Source organism: Poecilia mexicana, unplaced genomic scaffold, assembly GCF_051168715.1.
Source record: "Poecilia mexicana isolate PSO_F unplaced genomic scaffold, ASM5116871v1 scaffold_8, whole genome shotgun sequence".
NCBI lineage: Eukaryota > Metazoa > Chordata > Actinopteri > Cyprinodontiformes > Poeciliidae > Poecilia > Poecilia mexicana.
In genome coordinates, this window is record NW_028263377.1 from 10,376,160 (window position 1) to 10,398,612 (window position 22,453).

Sequence of the window (22,453 nt, forward strand, 5' to 3'; positions counted from 1 at the left end):
AAAAGGGGAAAAAACACTGGTTTATATGTTTTTCAGATGTTTATGTCAGTAGCTTAGATTCAGGGAAGCCGTCTGAGCTACTGGATTTTGTAGAATCCATTGGATTTCATCTAGAGAATGACACTTGATTACCAGTAATATTTTTTGTATTTATTTTTCTTGTCATAAAGAAAATTATTCTTTCGTAGCCTTGCAAAATTGTATGTTTCTCTTTACTTAAAAATCTGAACACGTTTCGTTTAGCTGAACTGAGGAAAAAGGGTCTTTTGGCATCTCATCGGTGCATACTCCAGTCCAGTAGGTGGCGTCCACACTGTGCTGTTGATTTGCTAGCTGCTAGAAGAAGAAGAAAACCCGGAAAAAAACCAAAGAGACGACGATCTGAGGTGTTGAGGTATTGTTACTGTTAGTAAACTATTTAACTATTAATTTTTTAAATACCTGTACTTAAGGTAGAAAGAGCAACTTTGCAGCTATCGTACTTTTCTAAAAACATCTTCCCCACCGTACCGTAAATGTACGAATACAAGGAAAAACACATCAGCCGTTGCCAGTTAAAACCGTTATTTTGTGCCATCATCATCTAACACGTACAAGCTTGAAGCATCATTATTTTACCCATATTAAGAGTCTGAAAGGTTTACATTGAAGTGAAACTACGCTATATTTCTAAGACGGCGTTGTTCTGGAACGTTCCTTCTCCAGCTCGCAAAAATGCTTCAGAAAATTGTGTGCCCGTGTGCTGCCTAACTAATATTGTCTGTCTTATTGAATCTTAAAACCTGCCATTTTCGTTGATGCTGCTCCTTGATGCAAGATTTAAAATATTTTCATGGCGAATCATGTAGTCATCAGAACAACAACAAAACAAGAACTCAAAACGTCTGAGATATACATCAGTTTTATGATTATAAATTAATTTCACTTTTTGAATTGAATCACACAGGGCTGCATAGCGGCACTGTTGCCTTTCAGCAAGACAGTCCTGGGTTCAAATCCCGGCCTGGGGGTCTTTCTGCATGGAGTTTCCATGTTCTCTCCGGAGATGTACTACTTTACTGAGACGCCCCTCCACGCTTTGTGCCTGATGTTATGAGCTTCTGTTTCCACAGTACACCAGAGACTTAACCCAGCATGTCATCCACACCAAATCAAAGTCCAGCTTTCACTTGCTCTAGCGAACATGCTGGTCTGTCAGCTAAGCGTAAGAGAATGAAACATTTCTCCAAAAAGCAGTCGAACAACTTACGCCGAATAAACATTGGCGTAGCCTTTCAAAGATGGCGCGACCTCAAAGATTCGCATGGATTCAGGTCTGACGCACAGTTGGCCTTGCATCTTCTTCATGAGTAAGTTCCGTGTTTAAAGCTGTCTTAGCTGAAGCGCAAGACAAAACTGTCTTGTATACATGTGCATACATACCTTTCTGGCTTGCACTTTCACAGAGTTTGTCTCTTTTGCTTTCTTTGTCTCTGTTGATGTCTGCACATCTCCATTTCTGGGCCATAAAGAGAGCTTTGACTGTACTGCTCTGCTTGCATGGGAAATGTACTCACATGCACAATGTGCGAGTACCCCCCAAAAAGTGGTATTGCTCCTTTATAAGAGCTTTTTCTCTCCACTTACCAAAGTAATGGCTTCCTGGGAATTGTTAAACCTCTTCTCATAGAGGAGATGTTTGGGTCAGTCTTGGTCACGAGAGCTTTATTAGTGTATTTCTGAGTGGGGTGTAGCTTTGCTGCTGATGTGATGCTTTGTGTCTTAGGTTATTGTCAACAATTGTTGGCATGCTTACATTCACTCTTCTTATGACTAAAAGATGAATGAAAAGACACAATTTTCTTTATGTATCAGTAGAAGACACTTGAAAGAACATATGCTCAAAATATTTTATATATATTTGTTTATTAATGTATTTTACTGACTTCTTGTTCAGGTTTGTGACTGACATTTACCTCCAGCGTTACAGGTGGGAAGTAAAGAGGTCTTTACCTGGTGTGCATCTGGTGTGAAAGGTCATGTGACCTTTCACACCAGATACATGGAATTGATATTGCTTAGAGTAGACACTCTATTATTTTATTTTAAAACTTCAATCAGTTGCCAAAAGTCAAAACAATTATTTTAGAGCTTCTGGAAGTTAGAAAAAATTTTGTTTGGCAACAATTGTTGCCGGTGAGATTAAATGGGTTGAGAACCAAATCTGTAGTTAAAAATTTTAATGTTTTTTTAAGAACAGACCTCAAGTGCAACATTAGACAATAAGATGGGACTAGGGAGGGATCCTTGGGGAATGCCATGTCTAAGTGAAAGACAGACAAATTCAACTTTTTATGTTGCACGGCAGTCTGAAAAAGGATTTGGAAACATTTTTTTTTTTTAATCAACCTGTTCATAATTTCTCTACTGTTTGTCAGTTCTCCAATGTTGTATCTTGCTTTCTGGCATTTGACTTTCTCTCACAGTGGTGTTGCATATAGTGCTGAGGGGTTTGCTCCACTGTGATGCAATACTTCTTGCTTTGCAGTTTTTGTTGGTAAATACAGATAAAGGCAAACTTAGCTAATCTCTAATTGTTTCTCTTTACTTTTTGTTTCCTTGAGAAGAACAGAGACATTTCCTCCTGTGTCTGGACCTGGTGAAGCCGGCGATATGAGGCTAATGATCTCCCAATCAGAAGTAAGAAAATACCTGATATTTCTGAGGAGGTTAATATTAATTTAACAGTGCAGTTGATAATAAAAAAAGCTTAAGCCAAAGCTTTTTAAAACTATGAAGTGGAATTGAATCCTTTGGACATATCTCTAGACATTGCATGTGCAAGATATTTGAAAATGTCCAAATGCAAATGCAATGAATTTGTATCCTTCATGGCATTCTGTGTTTCTACAGGTGCAAGCTCTCATTGAGCAGGAGGCCCATAAAGCTGTGGCAAATAAGGAAAGGCAGATTGAGAGTATGATACAACGCATTCAAGACTCAAATGATGAAGACAGCTTCGAAACGTCCATTCAGAAACTAGAGGTGGGGGGAACACAAGAACAGGGAACATGCGTGGCATAAACAAAGTACAGCATGCCAGGAAAAAAAAACTCTTAACCAGTTGTGAAGCAAGACGGTGGACCTGTCATGGCTTGAATATGATAAAGTGTATCGGAGGGTGCTTAAAGTAAACAAGACATTTGCAAAAGAGCAAAAACAAGAAGCTGTTTTTACTGAACGCTTTTTTTCTGTCTTCATCAGAGTCGAATCGATGCCATAGCGAGGAGAGCGGAGGTGGCTCTCTCCTACTTAGCAAGTATTCAGAAGCAGGTTGGTACAATCTCATAGTCTCCTCTGTTTATGGGTAACGTCTATCTTAATATTAATACTTTAACAATGACGCCAATATATCCCAAATTTGAATCTTAATTTTCAACATCCTTGCAGAGTTCTCCGTCCTCCGCTGGCGACGCTGACGTCCTCGGGTGCGTTTCAGCTCATTTAGTGCTTCGTCAGTAAAGACCCTGAATTTTGTGTGCGACTTGTTTTCATTGAATAAAGGTGGAAATAATGAGGTTTGCTGTGAACTTTGTAGGAAAGGCCCACAGCGTGACCCTTTGGAAGCGGCGTCGCAGAGTAAGAGCTCATTCGGCAAAATTGCTCTGGTATCCAGATTGACATTGCATTTGTTTTTATTTCGCTTGCTTGTTTCCTTGTAACCACAGCAGACACAATGAGAACAAACCGTGAAGCGGAAAGTGGGGAGCTTCTCAAAATGATGGTAAGTTTAGAGCAATTTATCCCTTACTAGTAAATCAGTCGGTTTAGTTTTGAACGATCTAATGCACAGTTTCCAAGAAGGATCAGTGTATCAGCTCAGATTTGCTTTGCAAAACCTGCACATTGGGGTAGAATTAAAATATATTGTTTTTTATTGCAATGGCAATAAAATTGTTGGTGTAAAAGGTTTTAGTATTTTGTCTTTTTAGCCATAAATCAACCAGTTTAATCATTTGAATCCTAACAAAGTGGAGAACATCTTCAGAGTGAACCATGTACATTATCCAACAGGCCACACTATTACATTAAGTGATGCTACTTTACTGCTAAACAGCATTAAGTGAATTCATATTTTGAAACACACACACAGCATTTACTGACAGTCTCAGGAGGAACAAACTGTTTCATAAAACACATATTTGATTATATTGTGACTTTTTCTTTTCATAAAATGAATATACACATTTTTCTCAATAGATAATAAAAACACACTAACAGTAATATTTGCTGTAAAACTTAATTTCTCTCCTTACTCAAATTGTTATAATTTGATGTTAAAATTAGTTTTATTACACACTGTAAAAAAAAAAAAAAATACAATACCAGCAACTGTGGTTGCCAGAATTTTACTGATTTTAGATGGTAAAATTATAGATGTAAATTCCCGTAAATTAGAGACGGGTTTTTTTTTTTTTGACAGTGCAAGCAGCAAATAGCCAGATATCATTTTGTCAAATAATTGCTGTTTGACTCATAACAAAGCAGCTTTTCATTGGTTTGTTTTGTTCAGGAGACAACAAGAAACGCACTGAAGAATTTTCGTGCCGACAATGAGAGTAAGTTCATGTCACAGCAGCAAATATTTCAGTCTTTAAGGTGAAAATAGATTTTTGGTATTTAGTTTTTAGAAGAAAATATGGCCTACGTGCATTTTTTTAACTATTCAAAAATATCTACAAACATAATATTCTATTTACTAATTCTAATCTTTTAATTTTGTGTCCTGCCTCTTCTGATTTGTGCAAAGCGTTGACCACTGCCTTGGCGAATTTAGAGGACCCTCCTCCCGTTCTGACGCCTCGGTGTTCTCCTGTTGCTACGGTAAAATTATATTTTGTTTGTTTAAACATACTGATCATAGTGTGGCTAACTATGCAGAAGCCGAAACAACTTCCTTTTAAGTACAGCATGAATATACTGACATATTTTCCTTCATAGGAAAGAAAAGTATGTGGACAAAAAAATCAGTGGTCAAGTAATGAAGGTAAGTTGCTCTGCAGATATTTGACTGCACCAGATAAATCCGTTTTTATGACTGCCTATACATGTCATGTGATTCTCACACAAATCCACACACACTCTCCATGACACTGATTTGATAAATCACAACAAGTCCCAACATTTACAGTTTATCCATTTTTCTTTTACACCAGCATCTTTTGTATTTGTATCGGATTAGCTGGAATACAGTGTAAAACAAATACCAAACAACAGGCACACAGTAGATCCTCCTATCCTGAGTCATGTACACACAGTTGCTTTCAAAAACATTCACACCCCCTTTTTCATATGTTGTCACTTTAAGCCATAAACATAAATACGTCTCATTTGAATTTAATGAGACGCACACAAAGTGGCATACAGTTGTGAATTTGAAGGAAAATTACACAATCCAAAGCTTTTGTTTTTCAAATAAAAAACTGGAAAGTGTGGTGTGTAAAAGTTTTCCAATTGATTAGATTCAATTGAATCATCTGAATAGAAACCAAGCTGTTTGTTGTTATTCCCTCCTGATGTTTCTCCGTGTTTTTCTGTGACGGAGCAGATTTATGCGAGAAGCCGCCGCCACCGTGTCTTAGTCCCTGTGACTCTAAAGAGCATAAGGTAGGATTGGAGTCTGCTTGCTTGTTAACATTTACTTTCTTTATAAGCATTTTTTTATTTAATAATTAAACTTTTTTTTTTTAATCATAAAATTGAAAGAAGATCAGATTTCATCACCCATTGCTATTGTTCTCACGTCACCCTGTTTGTTTCTCTGGATGCAATGATGATCCACTTCAGTGATTTTGCAAAACAAGTGAGTGCAAGTAAATGGAAAAAAACAAAAAAGTAGTTTGAACGTGGAAGAACTCGCAGTCCTTAGCTTGAAACCCTTCCTAAGTTCCTACAGGGTGAAAATTCAATGAACGTGATGTAAAATAAACAGCTTAATCTTTGTGGGCGCTTTTTGACATTAAAACAGATAATGATGCTCGCCCATGTGGACTGTTTCAATTTCCACGAGTTTGAAAATGTCAATTTTGAAGCGGGCCATATTTCTTGGTCAGTTTTGCAACATCCTGAACGATTTGCTTTCACTGAATGATTTTGGATCAAATAACGAAAACCTGGGCACAGTTGGTGTTCCAGCATAGAGACCTAAAACACATCAAAACTGGTTGTGGAATAGGAGAAGCAGCGAGGCGTTGAGCTGTGAGAACGCCCTCCTGAAAGCCCTGTTAAAACATGTGGACTATGTTTAGATCTTGGATGAAACCTCCAGGAAGAGTCGCCACATGTTCAACGAAAATTTTGCTGTAAGCTTATCTGTGGATATGCAAAGGGTGGTAACATGTAAATCAGTAGATCTGTTTTTATACCACTGTGTATGCATAATTCTGCCCATGTGGGTGAAAAGCAGGAAATAAATTTAAATCTTTTATGGTTCTGTTTAAAAAAAACAAACAAAAAAAAACTGAACATGTTTGTGTCAGTATCACTTTAATACTTAAGTAACACAGGAATTGTAAGGATCTTGCTGACACTGTAAATGTTAATGCAACTGACAAATCAACCACACATTTTCCATAAGATTTTGTTTTATTTTATTTAATTTCTTCCATTTGGTTTGTCAAATTCAGAAGATTGCCAGTATAAAAACAGAGGCAGCAGATTCCCGCAACGAGAGTCAAGACTTCTTTGATGAGCCCATGGCTAAGCGGTTAAAAACAGAAGCTTCCTCTCCTGGCCACAGCAGCAGTCCTGCACTCAATGATTTGGAAGGAATGGAGTCGACGAAGGAGGTATTTCAGACGCTCCACAGATGGAAGACAAAGAACGTTTTGCAAATCTCATTACATCTCTTTGACCCCCCTCCCCTCCTCCCCATCCTTCCCCAATAGGACATGTTCGTCTATCCGCCTCTTCCCAACACCCCCTTCCCGGCCGTCCTGAAGATGGAAGCGGCTTCGTACAAGATGCCTCCGAGAGTAGACGTAAACCTGGCCTTCATCAGGAACCCGACTCGAGTCTCCGTCCTCTGGAACGTAGAGGACGAAGACCCCAGTTTGCCACCGATGGAAAGCTACACGTAAGAGACAGCACTGGAAAAAAAAAAAAAAAAACCCTGTTGCGAGGAAGGCTGTTATTAAAATATTGTGAAGGAGAAGAGTTTAATGCCACACGTTTCCTCTCTCTCTCTCTCTCTCCCTGCCCTGCTGCAGCATCCTGCTGGCGATGGAGACCTTTAAAGGGAGCGGCGTCTTCCTCAAGTGGGATACTTATGACAAACTGCAGGCCAAGTCTCTGCCCATGTGCGCTCTGATCAATAAGTTCAAGCGTGGGCACAAGCTGTGTGCTGCTGTGGTGGGCAAAGACATATTTGGTCGCTACGGACCCTATAGCAAAGTTGTCACGGCGATCCTGCCGGACTAATTCGGAAGAGGATGCAGGCAGGAACGACTTGGAAACCTAAAAGCTTTCGATTATTGCTTCGATTGTTCAGAATGCATTTTATTGTTGTTCTTACGCAGGCAGAACTATTTGTAAGTAAAACAGCATGCACTCAAATGCCCGTAAAGTGAGTTAAGAAGCAGGTCAGCTTTAGAAAGATGTCTCTTAAAAGTTTTACAGTCAGGTTCCAGTTGGTAAAATAAGTGCCAAGATGTAAATATTCTTAGTTCACCTTTGTGTTTAGATGCCAGGAGCAGAAGTAATGATGCCATCTTATCTTTAAAAGCAGGCAAGCAAGATTTTAAGAAAATGTTGGATTTTGTTTATTTGCAAATAAAGTTGACTTTTAAATGTTACTTACTTTTCATCAGCTACTACATTTTTTTTCTATTGTAAAGTCAAAACAATTTAACATATTTTAGCTTAAATTTTGTTGAATAAAATCTTTGTTACATTTTACCTGGATAATTTACTGGCTTTTTTTTATCTTATAAATGCTAGATGTAATTTGTAGCCCAACATCAGCGGGTGCCTTCCTGTGTGTTTAAAAGGTCAACCTGTTCTACTTGGTGAACCAAATGAGATCCGTTTCCTTGTTTTTAACCAGTTGGAACATTTGCATTTCGGTTTTCTACACAAATGTCGTCGTGTTAGAAACAGCCTCTGCTTTGTTTGCTCGTGTTTGAGTTTGGAGCTTCATCTACCCCTGAATCCAAAAATAATATCAGTTTTTCTCAGTCAGGTCAGCTTTTTATTCAAATTTGATTTAGAGAAATCCGATCTTCTGACTAAACCGATGACATTTTTTGTGACATTATTCGTTCATTTCCATTAAACAAATATCATCCAAAAGAAAAAAAAAAAAAGGTTTTAGGAGAAACAAAAATGTTTTGTAACAGAGTGTATTAATTAAATGATACAAGCTTGAATTTCTGTAAATTGAATAATAAACATTGATAAGGGTAAGCACGTGTAAAAATGTTTTCACTGTGCAAAATTCAGGGCATTGACGTCCATTTCTTCGAACGCCTTGAATGCTCAGCAGCAGGGATATCCCTCGTCAGCTTAGTTCAGAAAGTTGACCTGATTGAGCAAAACCAATGTGATTTTTAGATTCCGCTCATCAAAATCACCCTAAAACGGTTGGAAAAACCCCAGACAATGATTTGGCTGTTGACCAGAGTAGTTTTTACCTGTTAACCCAAAAATCTGTTTACAGACTTTGTAGATAAACACCTATAGCATCCAGAGTTCATGCAGATCTTTTTCACATCTTTCACATTACATCCACACATTTCAATATTTTTAAATACTTCAATGTATTTTATTTGGATTTAATGTCGCAGACCTAGACAAAACAAAAAAAAAGCATGATTGGGTATTAAATGAAAGGTTTGCTTTCTTTCTTTTCAAATTGAATTAATACAGTCTGATGTACATACTCTATGTATTTTCTCTTATACTTTCCAAGTGGTTTCCAATAAATACTAGCCAGGCTTTCGACAGTTTGTCGTACGAGGAAGGCAAAGTTATTATGCAATAGTTTGTATCAGCAAACTATTACATTGCTCATTGAGTGAGCAATGATGAAGAAAAAGAAAGTGTTGGGCCTGATGCTTGTGGTTCACTGTCTGTTCTTTACGTAAATAAAAATCAAACTGGACTTCAACGATAGGTGGATAAGTGACCCTTAGTGTGAAATTTTTTTTTATTGAATAAAAATCAAAACAATAAAACAGTACCCGTTTGATTAAATTCTTCTTATTTTGATATATGAGGGAGAGACGAGATCTCCAGCTAGCAGCTTGACTAGTAGCAGCTCTGTGTTTGCTGTAAACATCCATGGCAAAAATGAATAGAGCTCCTTTGAATACAAGGAAGTACATGATCATGTATCTCGCTCAGATTTCAGTTCATACAAACATCCTTAATTTGTGTAAATACTGACCAGGTACTGATCTATGCCCCCTCCCCCGTGGGGTTGACCAAGTGCACATCCATAAATGATACCGTCTGCTGTTCTGTCCTGTAGTGTTTGTTCGGTCATTCATAAGTCACCAACTTTTCAGGCTGTGAAGATGTTATATCTGTTACTGGGTCTTGTTTCAGGTGAGCAAAAATATTTTTGGTTCTAATTTCTTTGATTATGAAATTGTTCAATGTACGAAAATTTTAGTAAGTCAATGAATGACCATCTTGAAAGCATTTTTGCTCTATTTTATTTTAAATAAGACAAAAGGAACTTTTCAACAAGATAGTGGAGCTTCTTTTAATTCACTAATATTGATTTAAAAAAAAAAAAGAACTACAAGTTCTACTGGCAGATTGTATCCCAAATGGTAAACATGTTTTGTAATGAGTAAAATTATCTGCCAGTGGAAATCGTATTTTTTTGATCAATATTAAGGAATTATTGATTTAAAACAAGCTTCTATGCCTTTCTGAAAAGTTACTCTTAAGTTAGTTTTGCCTTATTTCAAGTGTAATAAGTAGAAACTAGACCAAAAACACTTGGTAAGATTTTGTGCTTTCCAGTGCAGTTGGACCAAATATTTGACTGGAAGGATTGGATTCAGATTGTAATACTGAACGACAGACATAATGAGCAAAATATTGTGGTTTGGGTAAAACTATTTGATTAGAATTTTTATAATATCTGGAACGAACACATAGCTGTGAACTACGATTTTATTAAGTTGAAAAGCAGTCATTGTATGTCTTGAAAGATGCTGACATGTGAAGAACTTGTCAGATAAGATACACCAAAACCATATGCTCTGGATTTATCAGAGTCTTTGTGAAAAATAGTATTTTTTCTGAGATTTTCAACATTTTTCTGGTGTTTTTATTACTTTGTTCTCACATCACCATGTGTTTATTCTCTCTCTCCCTCTCTACTACAGCCTCTTTTCTCTTGTGCTCATCTTCAGCTGCCGGAGGTCAGTCCATATCTCCAACTTTTGCAGTTATTGTTTCTTTAATACTTATTTTTAAAATGATTATTTATTGTTTATTTCATTTCAGGCAACATTGTCAGATTGGTTGGTTCGAGTTCAGATGGGTATTGCGCCGGAAGAGTTGAAATCTACCACAATGGAGAATGGGGAACAGTCTGTGATGACGGCTTTGACTATAATGAAGCTGATGTGATCTGCAAACAGTTAGACTGTGGACCACGAGTAACTGTTCATGCGTCCGCTCACTTTGGTGAAGGCACAGGAAAGATCTGGCTGGATGATGTGAGCTGTTCAGGAAACGAAGATTTTCTTTCTGAATGCAGCCACAGAGGATTTGGAACCCACAACTGTGACCATAACGAGGATGCAGGTGTCACTTGTTCCTGTAAGTGTGTATAAAAATCCAATGTTTTAGATAACACATAGCACTCAGGATTTCTGATAAAGCCGGTTCAGTTCTGTGACAGTGATGGATGTGAGATTAGCTGTACTGAGAATAGTAAAATGATGCAGTCATTCAGAAATGTCTTTCTGAAACAGACATGGCTTGTTCCTGCTTCTTGTTGTAGCCACACTCATCTATGCTGCTATCAAGTTGGTAAAACAGCATGTGCTTACTTCTTTTTTGTTATTTTCTCATGTAACTGTAGCTCATCAGATCTTACCATTTCCATCATGCTCTGGAAACGTCCATTTATACCACGATCGGGGATGGAGAGTACTCAGTTATGACGGCTTTGACATGAATGCTGCTAAAGTGGCCTGCAGACAGATGGGCTGTGGTCCAGTATCATCAATCTCTCAGTCAGGCTACAGCTACAGTAGCCTGCCTGATTTGAGCTGTTCCGGAAGTGAATTTTCTCTGTATGAATGTCACCACAGTAATTCTTGGACATACCAATATGGTTCCTATGCTTCTGTCTCTTGTTCAGGTATGGCTCAGTTTCTTGTACTTTCAATAATGTATTATTAATGTCTTCATGATTATTATACATCAACAGCTGAAACCCACACATGTAAATATGTTGCATAAAATACACAACCCTGTGTTTTCGGACTGCCTGGCATGGACTTAGACTGAAAGTTTCCTGTTTTGGGTCAGTTAGGATTAACACAATGACTCCTGTTTTCTGAATATCCCTGCAGTGAGAATTATTTTTTAAGAATTTTAATACTTTCCTAATTATAATTAACACAAGAGCACACAAGCACCTTCATGCTTAAATTGTATTAATTAAAAAAAAATCTTGTAATTAGAAACGCAACATAATTTTGGTGATCTTAACTGGCCTACATCTGGAAACATTTTTGTAATTTATTCACAGTCATGTATCATTTTATACACTGTAAGCATTTTGTTTCATCTGTACATATTTTGTTTGTTCTAAGGAATATGTGTATATTGTGCACCTAATGATTCATAGTTACAATCTGAGTCTGAGACCAATCCCTTTTTGCTCACTCTTTGTCCCTTTTTACACTTTGACTCTCGTCTTATGCACTTTATAGATTATTATCCAGTCCGTCTAACTGGGCCGTCTCGGTGCGCTGGACGAGTCGAAATCTACTACAATGGTGCCTGGCAAACAGTGTGTGATGACGGCTGGGACTTGAATGATGCTCAGGTGGTCTGCAGTCAGTTGAACTGTGGCGTAGCCGTGGCTGCTCCTCACTCAGCGCACTTCGGGAAAGGATCAGATAAAATCCTGTTTGACGATGTGGCCTGCACGGGGAGTGAAACACATCTGACTCGGTGCTCACACAGAGGATACTTGGTACATAACTGCAGTCATAATCAGGATGCTGGTGTGATCTGCTCAGGTGAGAAAATGTTCATCACTTCTCTCTAAATGTAGTTTTAGTTCAAAACCAACATGTAAACGTGAGTTCTAGTAGAACAGCTTTGTTCTCTGGCTAGTCTTTCTAATGTGAGCTTCTTTAAGAGAAAGGATTTGATTCAGCAGCTCTTCATCTTTTAGTATTATTATATGTTAGCATTGTGTAGTGTCATACATATTTGTTTTGTAATAAACCAGGCTCCATCTTTTAAACTGTTCATCTATACATTTTGCCAAATATTTTTTCTTTCAAAAACTCCCTTTGCCCCTATTTTAAATAGCATGTGGGATGAACATTGAAAATATGCAAATTTCTGGGGATTCACCAGTTTTCCACAAACACAGAAGCCAGCTTCCTGTTCAGATGCTTTACTGTGACAAGCAAATTTTTACTGTTTGTTTTGTATCTGAATAGAGAACACATTTATTAAATTAATACTCAGTACCTTTTAATTACTCTTCAGTCATCTTGAGCCGATTTATATTAGAATTTGCCTAAAATTTGTTCATTTGCATAATTTAGATAAAGGACTTTCTATACTTTTTAGAAAGTTTTCAGATCAGTGTTATTTTACAAAAGAATCAATCAGATTGCTTGTACACCTTTTATAAAGTCCTGTTTTTCCCATTCAGTATTTTGACTATTAATTGTGCCTCGTGGTTTTCATAGCCGGCCTGAGCAGGTTAATTGGGCCAAGTAGATGCTCTGGACGAGTTGAAATCTTCACCAATGGATCCTGGGGAACCGTCTGCAATAACAGCTGGGACATAAACGAAGCTCGAGTGGTCTGCAGACAGCTGGGATGTGGTGCAGCACTGAGTGCCCTTCACTTTGGAGAGGGAACAGGAGAAATTAATGAAGTGACCTGCACAGGGAGCGAAAGATATCTGCCTGAGTGTTCGTACGGTAGAGTTGGAGCTCAGAACTGTAATCACAGTCAGGATGCTGGTGTCATCTGTTCAGGTAATGTAGGTTTTCTACTAAATGTATTGGTAAAAACTTGTAGAAGTAAAATCTAATCTAAGTCCTCATTGGGAGAATTGGAAAAAGTCCTACTGTAGTTATTATTTTAAGAATTCAAATGGTGTTTTGCAACCCTCCAAAAAAATCCCTACCACTGTAAGTGACAATAGATTACACACTGACTGTATCTCTCCATAATTCGGGGACTCATTTAAAAAGATATGAGGTACTTTTGGAAACAAAGTAATTAATGCAACTTTAAAGGAAAAACTTAACGTAATATTGTGTCTATTACATCCAGAAACAGTGCAGTGTAGTAAGTCAATCACAGGCTTTTGTTGACGACAGACTGTATAAAAGTGCTGCAATAAATAGAAGAAAATAGAATCTGTGTCGTCATTGTACAGAAATGACTTCAAATCTGAAGCCTGACAGTCCTTTATGAAATGTATTTACTTTGTTATGGTGACACTGTGTGACTCTGACACTATGATGTGTTTTTTTGACAGGCCATATAAGGCCCACTATTGGACTTACTCCTCAAGGTGACATCACCTTGGGTCGTAATGTCAGCATCAGTTGTTCAGTCTCTGATGCACAAGTAAGAGGGATATTTGTCTTGACGACGACCACAGGCTCATTCAGCCGGTCTGTGAACTCAAGCAGCAACTCTGCTACTTTCTACATCCTTCAGGCCACTTTCAATGATCAGGGATGGTACAAGTGTCAGGTTCAAGTCATGCTTCCCAATGAGAACTTCACCACTCTCTTTAGTGACACAGTCCAACTAAGAGGTATTACTCCTTTGCATTCATTTACTCTTATAACTCTAAATAAATGTGCTGAGAAAATAACAACTGTCTCACTTCTTTAGTGAGCTTTCCACAACCCACGATCAGTATTGAACCCTCTGGAGTGATTAATCTCAATCAGGATGTTAGAATTATTTGTTCAGTCACTAATGAACAAGGAGGAGGGTCATTTATCTTCAGGAAGTCTTCAGGAAGTTTCAGTCAGACTGTGAACTCAAGCAGCAACTCTGCCGCTCTAAATATCCCTAAAATTACCTTTACGGATGAAGGATACTACCAGTGTCAGCTAAAAGTGAGGATTTCTAACGAAGACTTCAGCACCAACTTCAGCAGTTATGTCTCACTCTATATTAAAGGTGTGTTTTTATCTTTATTTTGCAAATAAACTGAGTTTACTACAGGGTTCAAAGTATTATAACAGGTGACCAAACTTTGCACCATTTTTCAGGTGAAATTCCAAAACCCAACATCACCTTGCAGCCTGCCGGTCTGGTTTCTTGGGGTCAGAGTGTCAGCATCAGGTGTGACGTTATGGATGGATTGAGTGGATCGTTTATTTTCACAAACGCTCCCAGTTCTGTCATTCAGACTATAAACTCAAACAGCAACTCGGCTACTTTCCATATCGCGCAAGTCCGTTTGGGAAATGAGGGATTGTACCAGTGTCGGTTTCAAAGAACGGTTTCTGGTGAAGTGTTTCACACCAGCTATAGTGTCCCTGTCTGGCTAACTGGTAATTATTTTTTTATTAGCTTTGACCATTTGATTAAACATAGAAAATACATGATGTTTTTGTTGCTTTTTAGTGAACCTCTCACAGCCGACCATCACCTTGGATTCTGCCGATGGGGTGATGTGGGGTCAGGATGCCACCCTCACCTGTTCAGTCATCGAGGGTCGGGCAGGAGGATTATTTGTCTTTAGGAGAACACCTGGTAATTTCATCCAAACTGTAAGCTCGAGCAGCAACACAGCTACCTTCCATATCACTCAAGCTAACTTGGGAGATGAAGGATTATACCAGTGTCTGTTTCAACGGAGAGTTTCTGATCAAGACTTCAACACCAGCTTCAGTGACCCTGTCCAACTAACTGGTAATTATGTTGTAATTTACATTTGCCATTTCTTATGAGATCTCTAAAATATACTGTGACGTCTCCTCACTGTGAATTATGTCAAAGGTTTATGGGCAGTAAAGCTTTTCTCTTGTGTTATTTTTTCAGTATTTCTTCCAAAGCCCAGCATCACTTTGGATCCTGCTGGTGTGGTTTCTATTGGTCAGACTGTCAACATTGCTTGCTCAGTCTCTGAGGGTCAAGTAGGAGGATCATTTATCTTCAAGAAGACATCAGGACCAATCACTCATGTTGTAAATTCAAGCAGCAGCTCGGCTTCATTCCACATCAGTGAAGTCAACTTGGTGGATCATGGATCGTACCAGTGTCAGTTTCAAAGAAGGTCTTTTAATCAAGACTTGAGCACCAACTTGAGTGATTCTGTCCAGCTAACTGGTAATGTTTTGTCTTTATGTTTTAGATTGTTTTTCCCTTTCACTGAGTATATTTAAGTTGTTTTTTCTCCACTGTCTCTTTCTGGTTTACTCCATTGCCATTCCTTGTTTACTGGATCCTCCATTGTCTGCATTATTTTGTTCTGCTGCTACCTATCTGCCCATGTCAATAAATTATTTATTTCCATGTGAGTCTCCACTTTTGTCCTCTTTTACAACTTTCTAATTTGACATTTGTGTTATTTTTCAGTGAGCCTACCAAAGCCTACCATCACCATCCAGCCCACTGGTATGGTTATGTGGGGCCAGGATGTCCACATTACTTGTTCAATCACTGGGGGTGAAGTAGAAGGATCATTCATCTTCACAAAGACCCCAGGTCCTTTCACCCAGACTGTGGTCTCAAGCAGCAACTCGACTATTTTACATATCCATCAAGTCAACTTTACAAATGAGGGATTGTACAAGTGTCAGTTTCAAAGAACAGATTCTAGCTCTGTTTTTAGTGATAATGTCAACCTGAACGTGACAGGTAATTGTTTGTGAAATTAGTTTAATAAGTTCAAAATGACATAATAAATAACATTCTCATTATATTTTTAGTGATTCTTCCAAAACCAAGCATCACCATGGACCCTGCAGGCGTGGTTACCTTTGGTGACCTCATTGCCATCAATTGTTCTATCTCAACCCAATATTTTGGTGGATCATTCACCCTGCAGAAGACCTCTGGATCATTCACTAAGACCCAACAATCAAGTACCAACTCCTCTACATTCAGATTTCTTGAAGCCAATGATAATCATGAGGGAGATTACTTTTGTTATTACGAAAAACTTGTGGAACAAAAAACTTTCACCTCCCCTCTAAGTGACAATGTCACAGTTTCTGTTACTAATAACTGAAGTTCATGTTCCTGACCCTTCCTCAGTCTCCTCATATACGACTATCTTAAACTAATCTAATCTAATGAATGTTGCGTGAGGTGAGTGTGTAAGTTGTCACGGTGTAAATCATAGTGCTGATGCAAATAGTAGAGGTAGTAGTTGCTAAATATATTCAGCAAGTAAACAAGAGTGAAAAAGTAGTTTTTTATATATATATTTGTTGAGATGTAAGAGTACGTAAAATAACCCACACTTATACCTCAGTGAGGTAAGAAACTTGGTTGAGATTAGTGACGTGCGGTTAGGTTCATTGCTGGTGAGACACTGACGTAAGACTATATAGAGACACCAAGCCTGTTATTGGACGTACGGAAATTTTGCGCAGGCATACAACGCTGGGGGGTAAAAAGACTAATCTTTTAAATGTCATCCATAGCCGCGTTAACTCAGTGAAACTTAGAAATGTAGGTATTAATTTCGTGCTATGATCCACAGCAAAGAGAAAGAGAAGAGCAAGAAAGCACTTTCTCGCTATGTATCCGCCAAGCTATACGCGCAGACTCGTTGCCATAGCAACTGACAACAATGACACTTCATGTTTTAGGATTTAACACCAAAACATCTAGATTAGCTACCGCTTCTACTTTACTGAATTACCTAGACATACAAACTGCAGCCCACACAATGTACATTTCATTAAAAAACTAAACAAAAACATTTTATTGCTGTCTTACCTTTACTTATCAATGAAATCCATGCACCGCTAATTCTGCACAAAAATATCCGTCCATCCAAAGCCAAGTCTATCCTCGGCATCTGTTTTCTACTCCGTTTAAGAATCGTCAAACTGTCTCGAAACAAAAGGTCTTCCTTTATTTATCATCTCCTGCTTCAGTTGAAAATCCACTTTAGAAAACTGTTTAAGTATAGAAATGTAGTCTTTCATGTTGACGTCGGAAGAGAGGAGAAAACAAATATATCGCTGTACACAGAGCTAGCTACTGTGTGGCTAGCTCCATGGCTAGCTCACTGTGTCTTACTCTGCAGTTGTGGAGTGACAATATCTGGAATCACGAGCGCCCCCTGCCATGAGGCAAGAGAACTGCCTGCCTCACCTCGAGTCTGTTCTCTGCCATTTCTGATCACTCCTCCGCACACAAAACACGATACACACACAGCTGGTGACAAAAAAACACTGTACGTTATATACATAAGCTAGATTATGGAAAATCAGTCCATATATTAAATGTTTTTTAGCCATTTTATTGCCGGTGTACAGACAGGATGAACATGCTCCCATAGAATGGCAGCCAGTCAGTTGGTGAAAGGTTGCGCAATCCCAGGTGAGGCTCAGCTCACTGCTGCCTCACCAGCTTCGCTTCTGAGCATTTGAATGGGAAAATGCGAAAATCCAGCGATTTTCAAGAAAAAATCAGAAGTAGTTAAGCTAAGTAAAACATAGGTACTTTATAGTACAAACCGGGTGATAAATAGCAATATACCGTAAATGATTTTATTATTATAGGCCTATATTATTCTTCCATGATGACAGGTGAGGGACCCCTGACTGCACGTCACTGGTTGAGATCAAGTTTCACGCTGCAAAACAGCATTACCAGACACTCCACATCATTAGATTTAAACAAATTGTCCCTTAGCCCCCAATAAGTTTGAGTATCATTTTTTCTAAACACATAGATAGGCTACTGGGTGTAATGAAAATAAAAATGTAAATGTATTAAAAGTTAGTTGAGTAAACTTGAGGGTTTCTTATAACTTTGTCAAAGCATTTCTGTAGTTATTCCTTCTTGGACTTTTTCCTTCACAACTGTAATGTATAATCTTCTATGGGATAAAGGTGATTACTTTATTTTTAGATTTTGAGCCTATTTATATTTCTGTCCTCATACTGTAATTATCATTGTTCTGTATTTGATGGTGTTCTTGTCTGTGGGTGAATTTTAATAAATGATGTAGCCTAGAATTTGATAGATTTTGTTACGGGTATTTAAACATTTTTGAGTGACAAAACTTTTTGTAATCTTTCTTCTATCGATGACCATTTAACAACCAAAGTAGTCTGTAAAACTGGATTAGTATGGATGTACAATGCACTGCAAAAACAAGTATACCAGACTTTATGGGATTTCCTGGGTTTTGTTGGCTGTGTATCAGATACCTAGAGACTGAAATTTTTGTCTATTCTAATTTACAAAACAACTCAAGCTCACTCAGTTTGGAGATGGACATCTCTGAACATTCATTTTAATGTTTTGCCACAAATTCGCAATCAAATTTAGGTATTGAGTTTGGCAAGGATATTCTAACACATTAGTATGCATTGATGGAACTGCAGCGCAGATCAAAAATTCAGTTTTGACCTGCATACAAAAACGGTTTTGGCTACAAAAGTCTGAATATAGACGCATTCTGCATTTTCCGGTTTTTATGAAGAACACTTAAACTGAGCTGAGGTGATTTAAAAATTGGGCTGAAGTGGAGAAAAGGATCTTCCTCCATTAGACAAGTTTGGTAAATATATTAAACATATCTCAGTTGTTGATTAGGAATATTCAGAAAGTTAAACTTCTCTGACTTGGTTCCTGGAGCAGATGGCTGTGCACATATTGGTGATCAGGAGGGAAAAGTTAGGACAATTCCAAGGACTCCTGTGGGGCCCTCCCATAAAAAATAGTTTTTGTTCTTATAGAAATAGAAATTTTTTTTACAAAATTAATCATATAGTGTTTTTAAAATTATTTTAGAAGTAAAAATTAAAATTTTACCACTCCCAGACCAAAAAGCACACATCTATATTTGCCCCGAACACCCCCCTGTATCCACATGAAATGGTTTGTTCTTGCTTAGCGAGCTTGACGTTGACGGTGTTCAGCAACAGTAGGAAGAAGACAAGAACGACTTTGGCAGTTACTATGCTGCTAAGAAAAAAAAATACCGTCAGGTTTTCAAAGAGAGAGAGAGAGAAAAGACAAGAGAGTCAATTTATAGCCCAGTTTTTCTCCAAGAGGGGTGGGTAGACTTTGTGAGATTAACCATTTAGCATAGTTAGCTTAGCTACAGACTACAGTTTGACTCCATTTCATTAGCATTTAATGAATGAAGTAAAGAATTTAACATTTTCTTATTTAACTTGTCCCTGTACCTCTTATCACACTTAACAACAGATGAGCCAGTGAGCAGTAACTCTAACACTGATACCTCTGATATCTCCCCAGTCCGAGTGAAAAAAAGGTGAGCAACACTGTGTTCAGTGACAAGCTAGTTAGCATCATTCCAGGGAATATATGGATTTTTCCTGTCTCTCTACTCTTTTTACAGTTACACAACAATGTATTTATTAGTCATAGAAATTCAAACAGTCTTTATAAAATCTTCCATTAGCACACTTAGCAGTCCTCTTGCTTCTGATTGGCTGTTTTTGGTCAGAACGGTGCCTTTCTTTCAATATCAGTAGCAGCTCTGGGAGGAAGTGGAGGAGATTGATCTTTTCACAGATGATCTGTTTCATAGCAAACTGTCATGACATGGTGACAGCTTTAACAAATGTGGAAAAAAACATAATTTTGTTAAAGTTACATTCTGCAGCTTGAACAAAATGCAACAACATAGCATTTTTTGAGAAGTCTGGATTGCTTCATGTATATTTTGCACATCGCCTGTGTTTGTTGCTGTTGGGGAGAGTCGTTTCAATGAGCTAAAACTAATAATAAAAGAATTTAAGCAACCTATTTGCATGCAGTATGTGGGCTGTTGCATGTAAAATTCACTTGTGAATATTGTGCAAGTATCAGTATTGGACCAAAGAAAGCAAGCCAGTTGCAAGTCTTTAAAATTGTGACGCTTTTGATGGGTCAGATAGGGGACACAATTTAATTGTTTAAATTGGCCAAAACAACAGAGTGAGTTGTTTTTATTGATTGCCATACACTGTGGTTTTTATCTGGCTGTATGCTTGGTATACTTCTTATGCAGTTAGCTGCCTACATTGGAAGCATACCAACCTTTATATGTATTTATACACTCCTGTATTTATGAACCTTTTCCATGAAGTGTCCTGTTATTTGTTAGTGATTAAGATGAATTATCCGTATCAGGGGAGAAGCAAAGGATGGGTTTTATGATGCTTTAATTTCACAGATTAACTATGCTTCTTTATTAAAGCTTTTCTGAATGCTTAAACTTATAAATACCTGCCTTTTGAAGTTCCTTGCCAAGCCCTAAAATTAAAATATTTATAAAACAATAAAATATTGAAAAAATAGTGACCACGGAAAACCCACCAAATGTACCACTACATTTTCCTTCTTCTTATAGTACAGAATTGGGATTTATGCAGTTAATTTAATTTAACTGTGTATTCTTTTTATTTTGCTTATGTAAATTGATGAATATATGAGTTCGGCTTTTCCAATAATCAAAACAAATCAACGATTGAACTACATCTTATTTATTGAGAAGATTTCACAGATAACCAAAAAGAATATATAATAGGCTCTGGTAGAGTTCAACAATAACACACAGAAAAAAATGCTAATGGATGCTCTACATTACGATATCACAACACCCACATTATTGATCCAACTCAACTCAAATTTTAGGTGGATTCATTCATGCTGCAGAAGACCTCAGATTCATTCAACATGACCATCAAGTACCAACTCCTCCACATTCAGATTTCTTGAAGCCACTAAAAGGCATGAGGGAGATTAAGATTGTTATTATGAGAAGACATTGAGGAATCAGACCAAATATCTTACATTGTCCAAATAAAAACGGCTGTTGTAAGAAAGGGGATTTTTTTTTTACATTGTAGACAGAATTGAAAAGTTAGTGATTTCGTATTGCAAGACGACAAAGTTTTCAAGTTGCAGTTTGTTGTGATGATTTTTAACGTCACAACAAATCCAGTAATTTTCACAGAAGAGATTATAAGCTATTTAGATACACTGCATTTCTGTTTGGAGATCTTTTATTTGTGTGAAATATAATATACTGCAACTTATAATGTGCCATAACTGTTTAATTTTCTTTATTGATTTAAATTAAATGTCAACTTACATGAGTAATCTTGGTAAAAACATGTATTAAAACTAAAGCAAGAGATTAATGAGGGCCTAAAGAAAATCCCAAAACAAATTCCAGTGACTGAAATAACCTAAAAGTCAAATGAATCCCTTTAAACAGAAACTATTCTTTGTAAGAGCCATGTTTCTATTTACATTTAGTACAATCTCACATCACGGACGTTCCTTTTTACAGTTATGTTATGGAAAGTACTAAACATGAATACACCTATTCATTCAGAGGCAGCTTCATATTTATATGATGCTCTGTTTTGTTTATAGGCAAATTTGTAGGCTATAAAACCCCTATAAAAATACACAGGTAAAGGTCCAACACACCTTATTACATCTTATTTCCTTGAATTTTGCTCTTTGTAGATCTAATTATAATATGCAGAAGTTCTCTAGAGGTTGTTACAGGATACCTGACAACAAGATCCAATGAAACTAATTTCAGCACGGACTCTTCTTTGCTGTCTCGATTTCATCTTCTCTTCATATGCTCAGTCAACAGGATGGTGAACAATCTGCTGCTTTTAGGTGAGCAAAGTAGATGATTTGGTTATGATTCATGTCTCAAATTTGTACAGTGATCCTACACACATTATTGGTAATTCATGCAGATGTGGTTTAACACAGAAGTTGGAAAAAGGCAAGGTGATGAAAATGACTAAATAATTGTTCATAGTCTTATCTTAAATTAGGCTGAAGTACACTAGGAATGGTAACAAATTATTTTGAGCAGAATTTCCAAACTTCCACCTCTCATCAAATTTTGTCCTCTGATGATTTATTTGTCAAGTAAGAACTTAACCACATTAAATGGATAATTTTTGCTTATTTCTTCTAATGCAGTCTCTTGTTTCCTGTCTTCGTATTCTGCATCAGGTCTGTTCACTTGTCACAAATTGTGCAATTTCTTTGG

At 37.5% G+C, this 22,453-nt stretch overlaps 2 protein-coding genes across 5 annotated transcripts; both read left to right on the plus strand.

Annotated features, from left to right (window-relative positions):
* The first annotated feature begins 278 nt into the window (after nt 1-278).
* Nucleotides 279-8,342, plus strand: atf7ip2 (activating transcription factor 7 interacting protein 2). Of its 4 annotated transcripts, none has more exons than XM_088008235.1 (15): nt 279-394; nt 947-1,349; nt 2,607-2,679; nt 2,893-3,024; nt 3,244-3,312; nt 3,430-3,467; nt 3,578-3,618; nt 3,708-3,763; nt 4,553-4,598; nt 4,790-4,863; nt 4,981-5,026; nt 5,588-5,646; nt 6,669-6,827; nt 6,927-7,114; nt 7,248-8,342. In XM_088008235.1, the coding sequence occupies exons 2-15, from the start codon at nt 1,135-1,137 to the stop codon at nt 7,456-7,458; spliced, it is 1,407 nt and encodes a 468-aa protein (XP_087864361.1). In that variant the 5' UTR covers nt 279-394; nt 947-1,134; the 3' UTR covers nt 7,459-8,342. The 4 variants fall into 4 exon arrangements, with proteins under 4 accessions (XP_087864361.1, XP_087864360.1, XP_014827582.2 ...); XM_088008234.1 differs by having other exon boundaries at nt 281-394; nt 6,666-6,827; XM_014972096.2 differs by having other exon boundaries at nt 281-394; nt 1,113-1,349; nt 6,666-6,827.
* A 1,182-nt stretch (nt 8,343-9,524) lies between these two features.
* On the plus strand, nt 9,525-20,652 carry LOC106906702 (uncharacterized). Its single transcript, XM_014972090.2, has 13 exons — nt 9,525-9,585; nt 10,380-10,415; nt 10,501-10,818; nt 11,084-11,365; nt 11,943-12,254; nt 12,942-13,235; nt 13,745-14,029; nt 14,110-14,403; nt 14,496-14,780; nt 14,854-15,141; nt 15,271-15,558; nt 15,808-16,089; nt 16,161-20,652. Exons 1-13 carry the CDS (start codon nt 9,555-9,557, stop codon nt 16,460-16,462), a joined length of 3,297 nt encoding a protein of 1,098 aa, XP_014827576.2. The 5' UTR covers nt 9,525-9,554; the 3' UTR covers nt 16,463-20,652.
* The last annotated feature ends 1,801 nt before the right edge of the window (nt 20,653-22,453 follow it).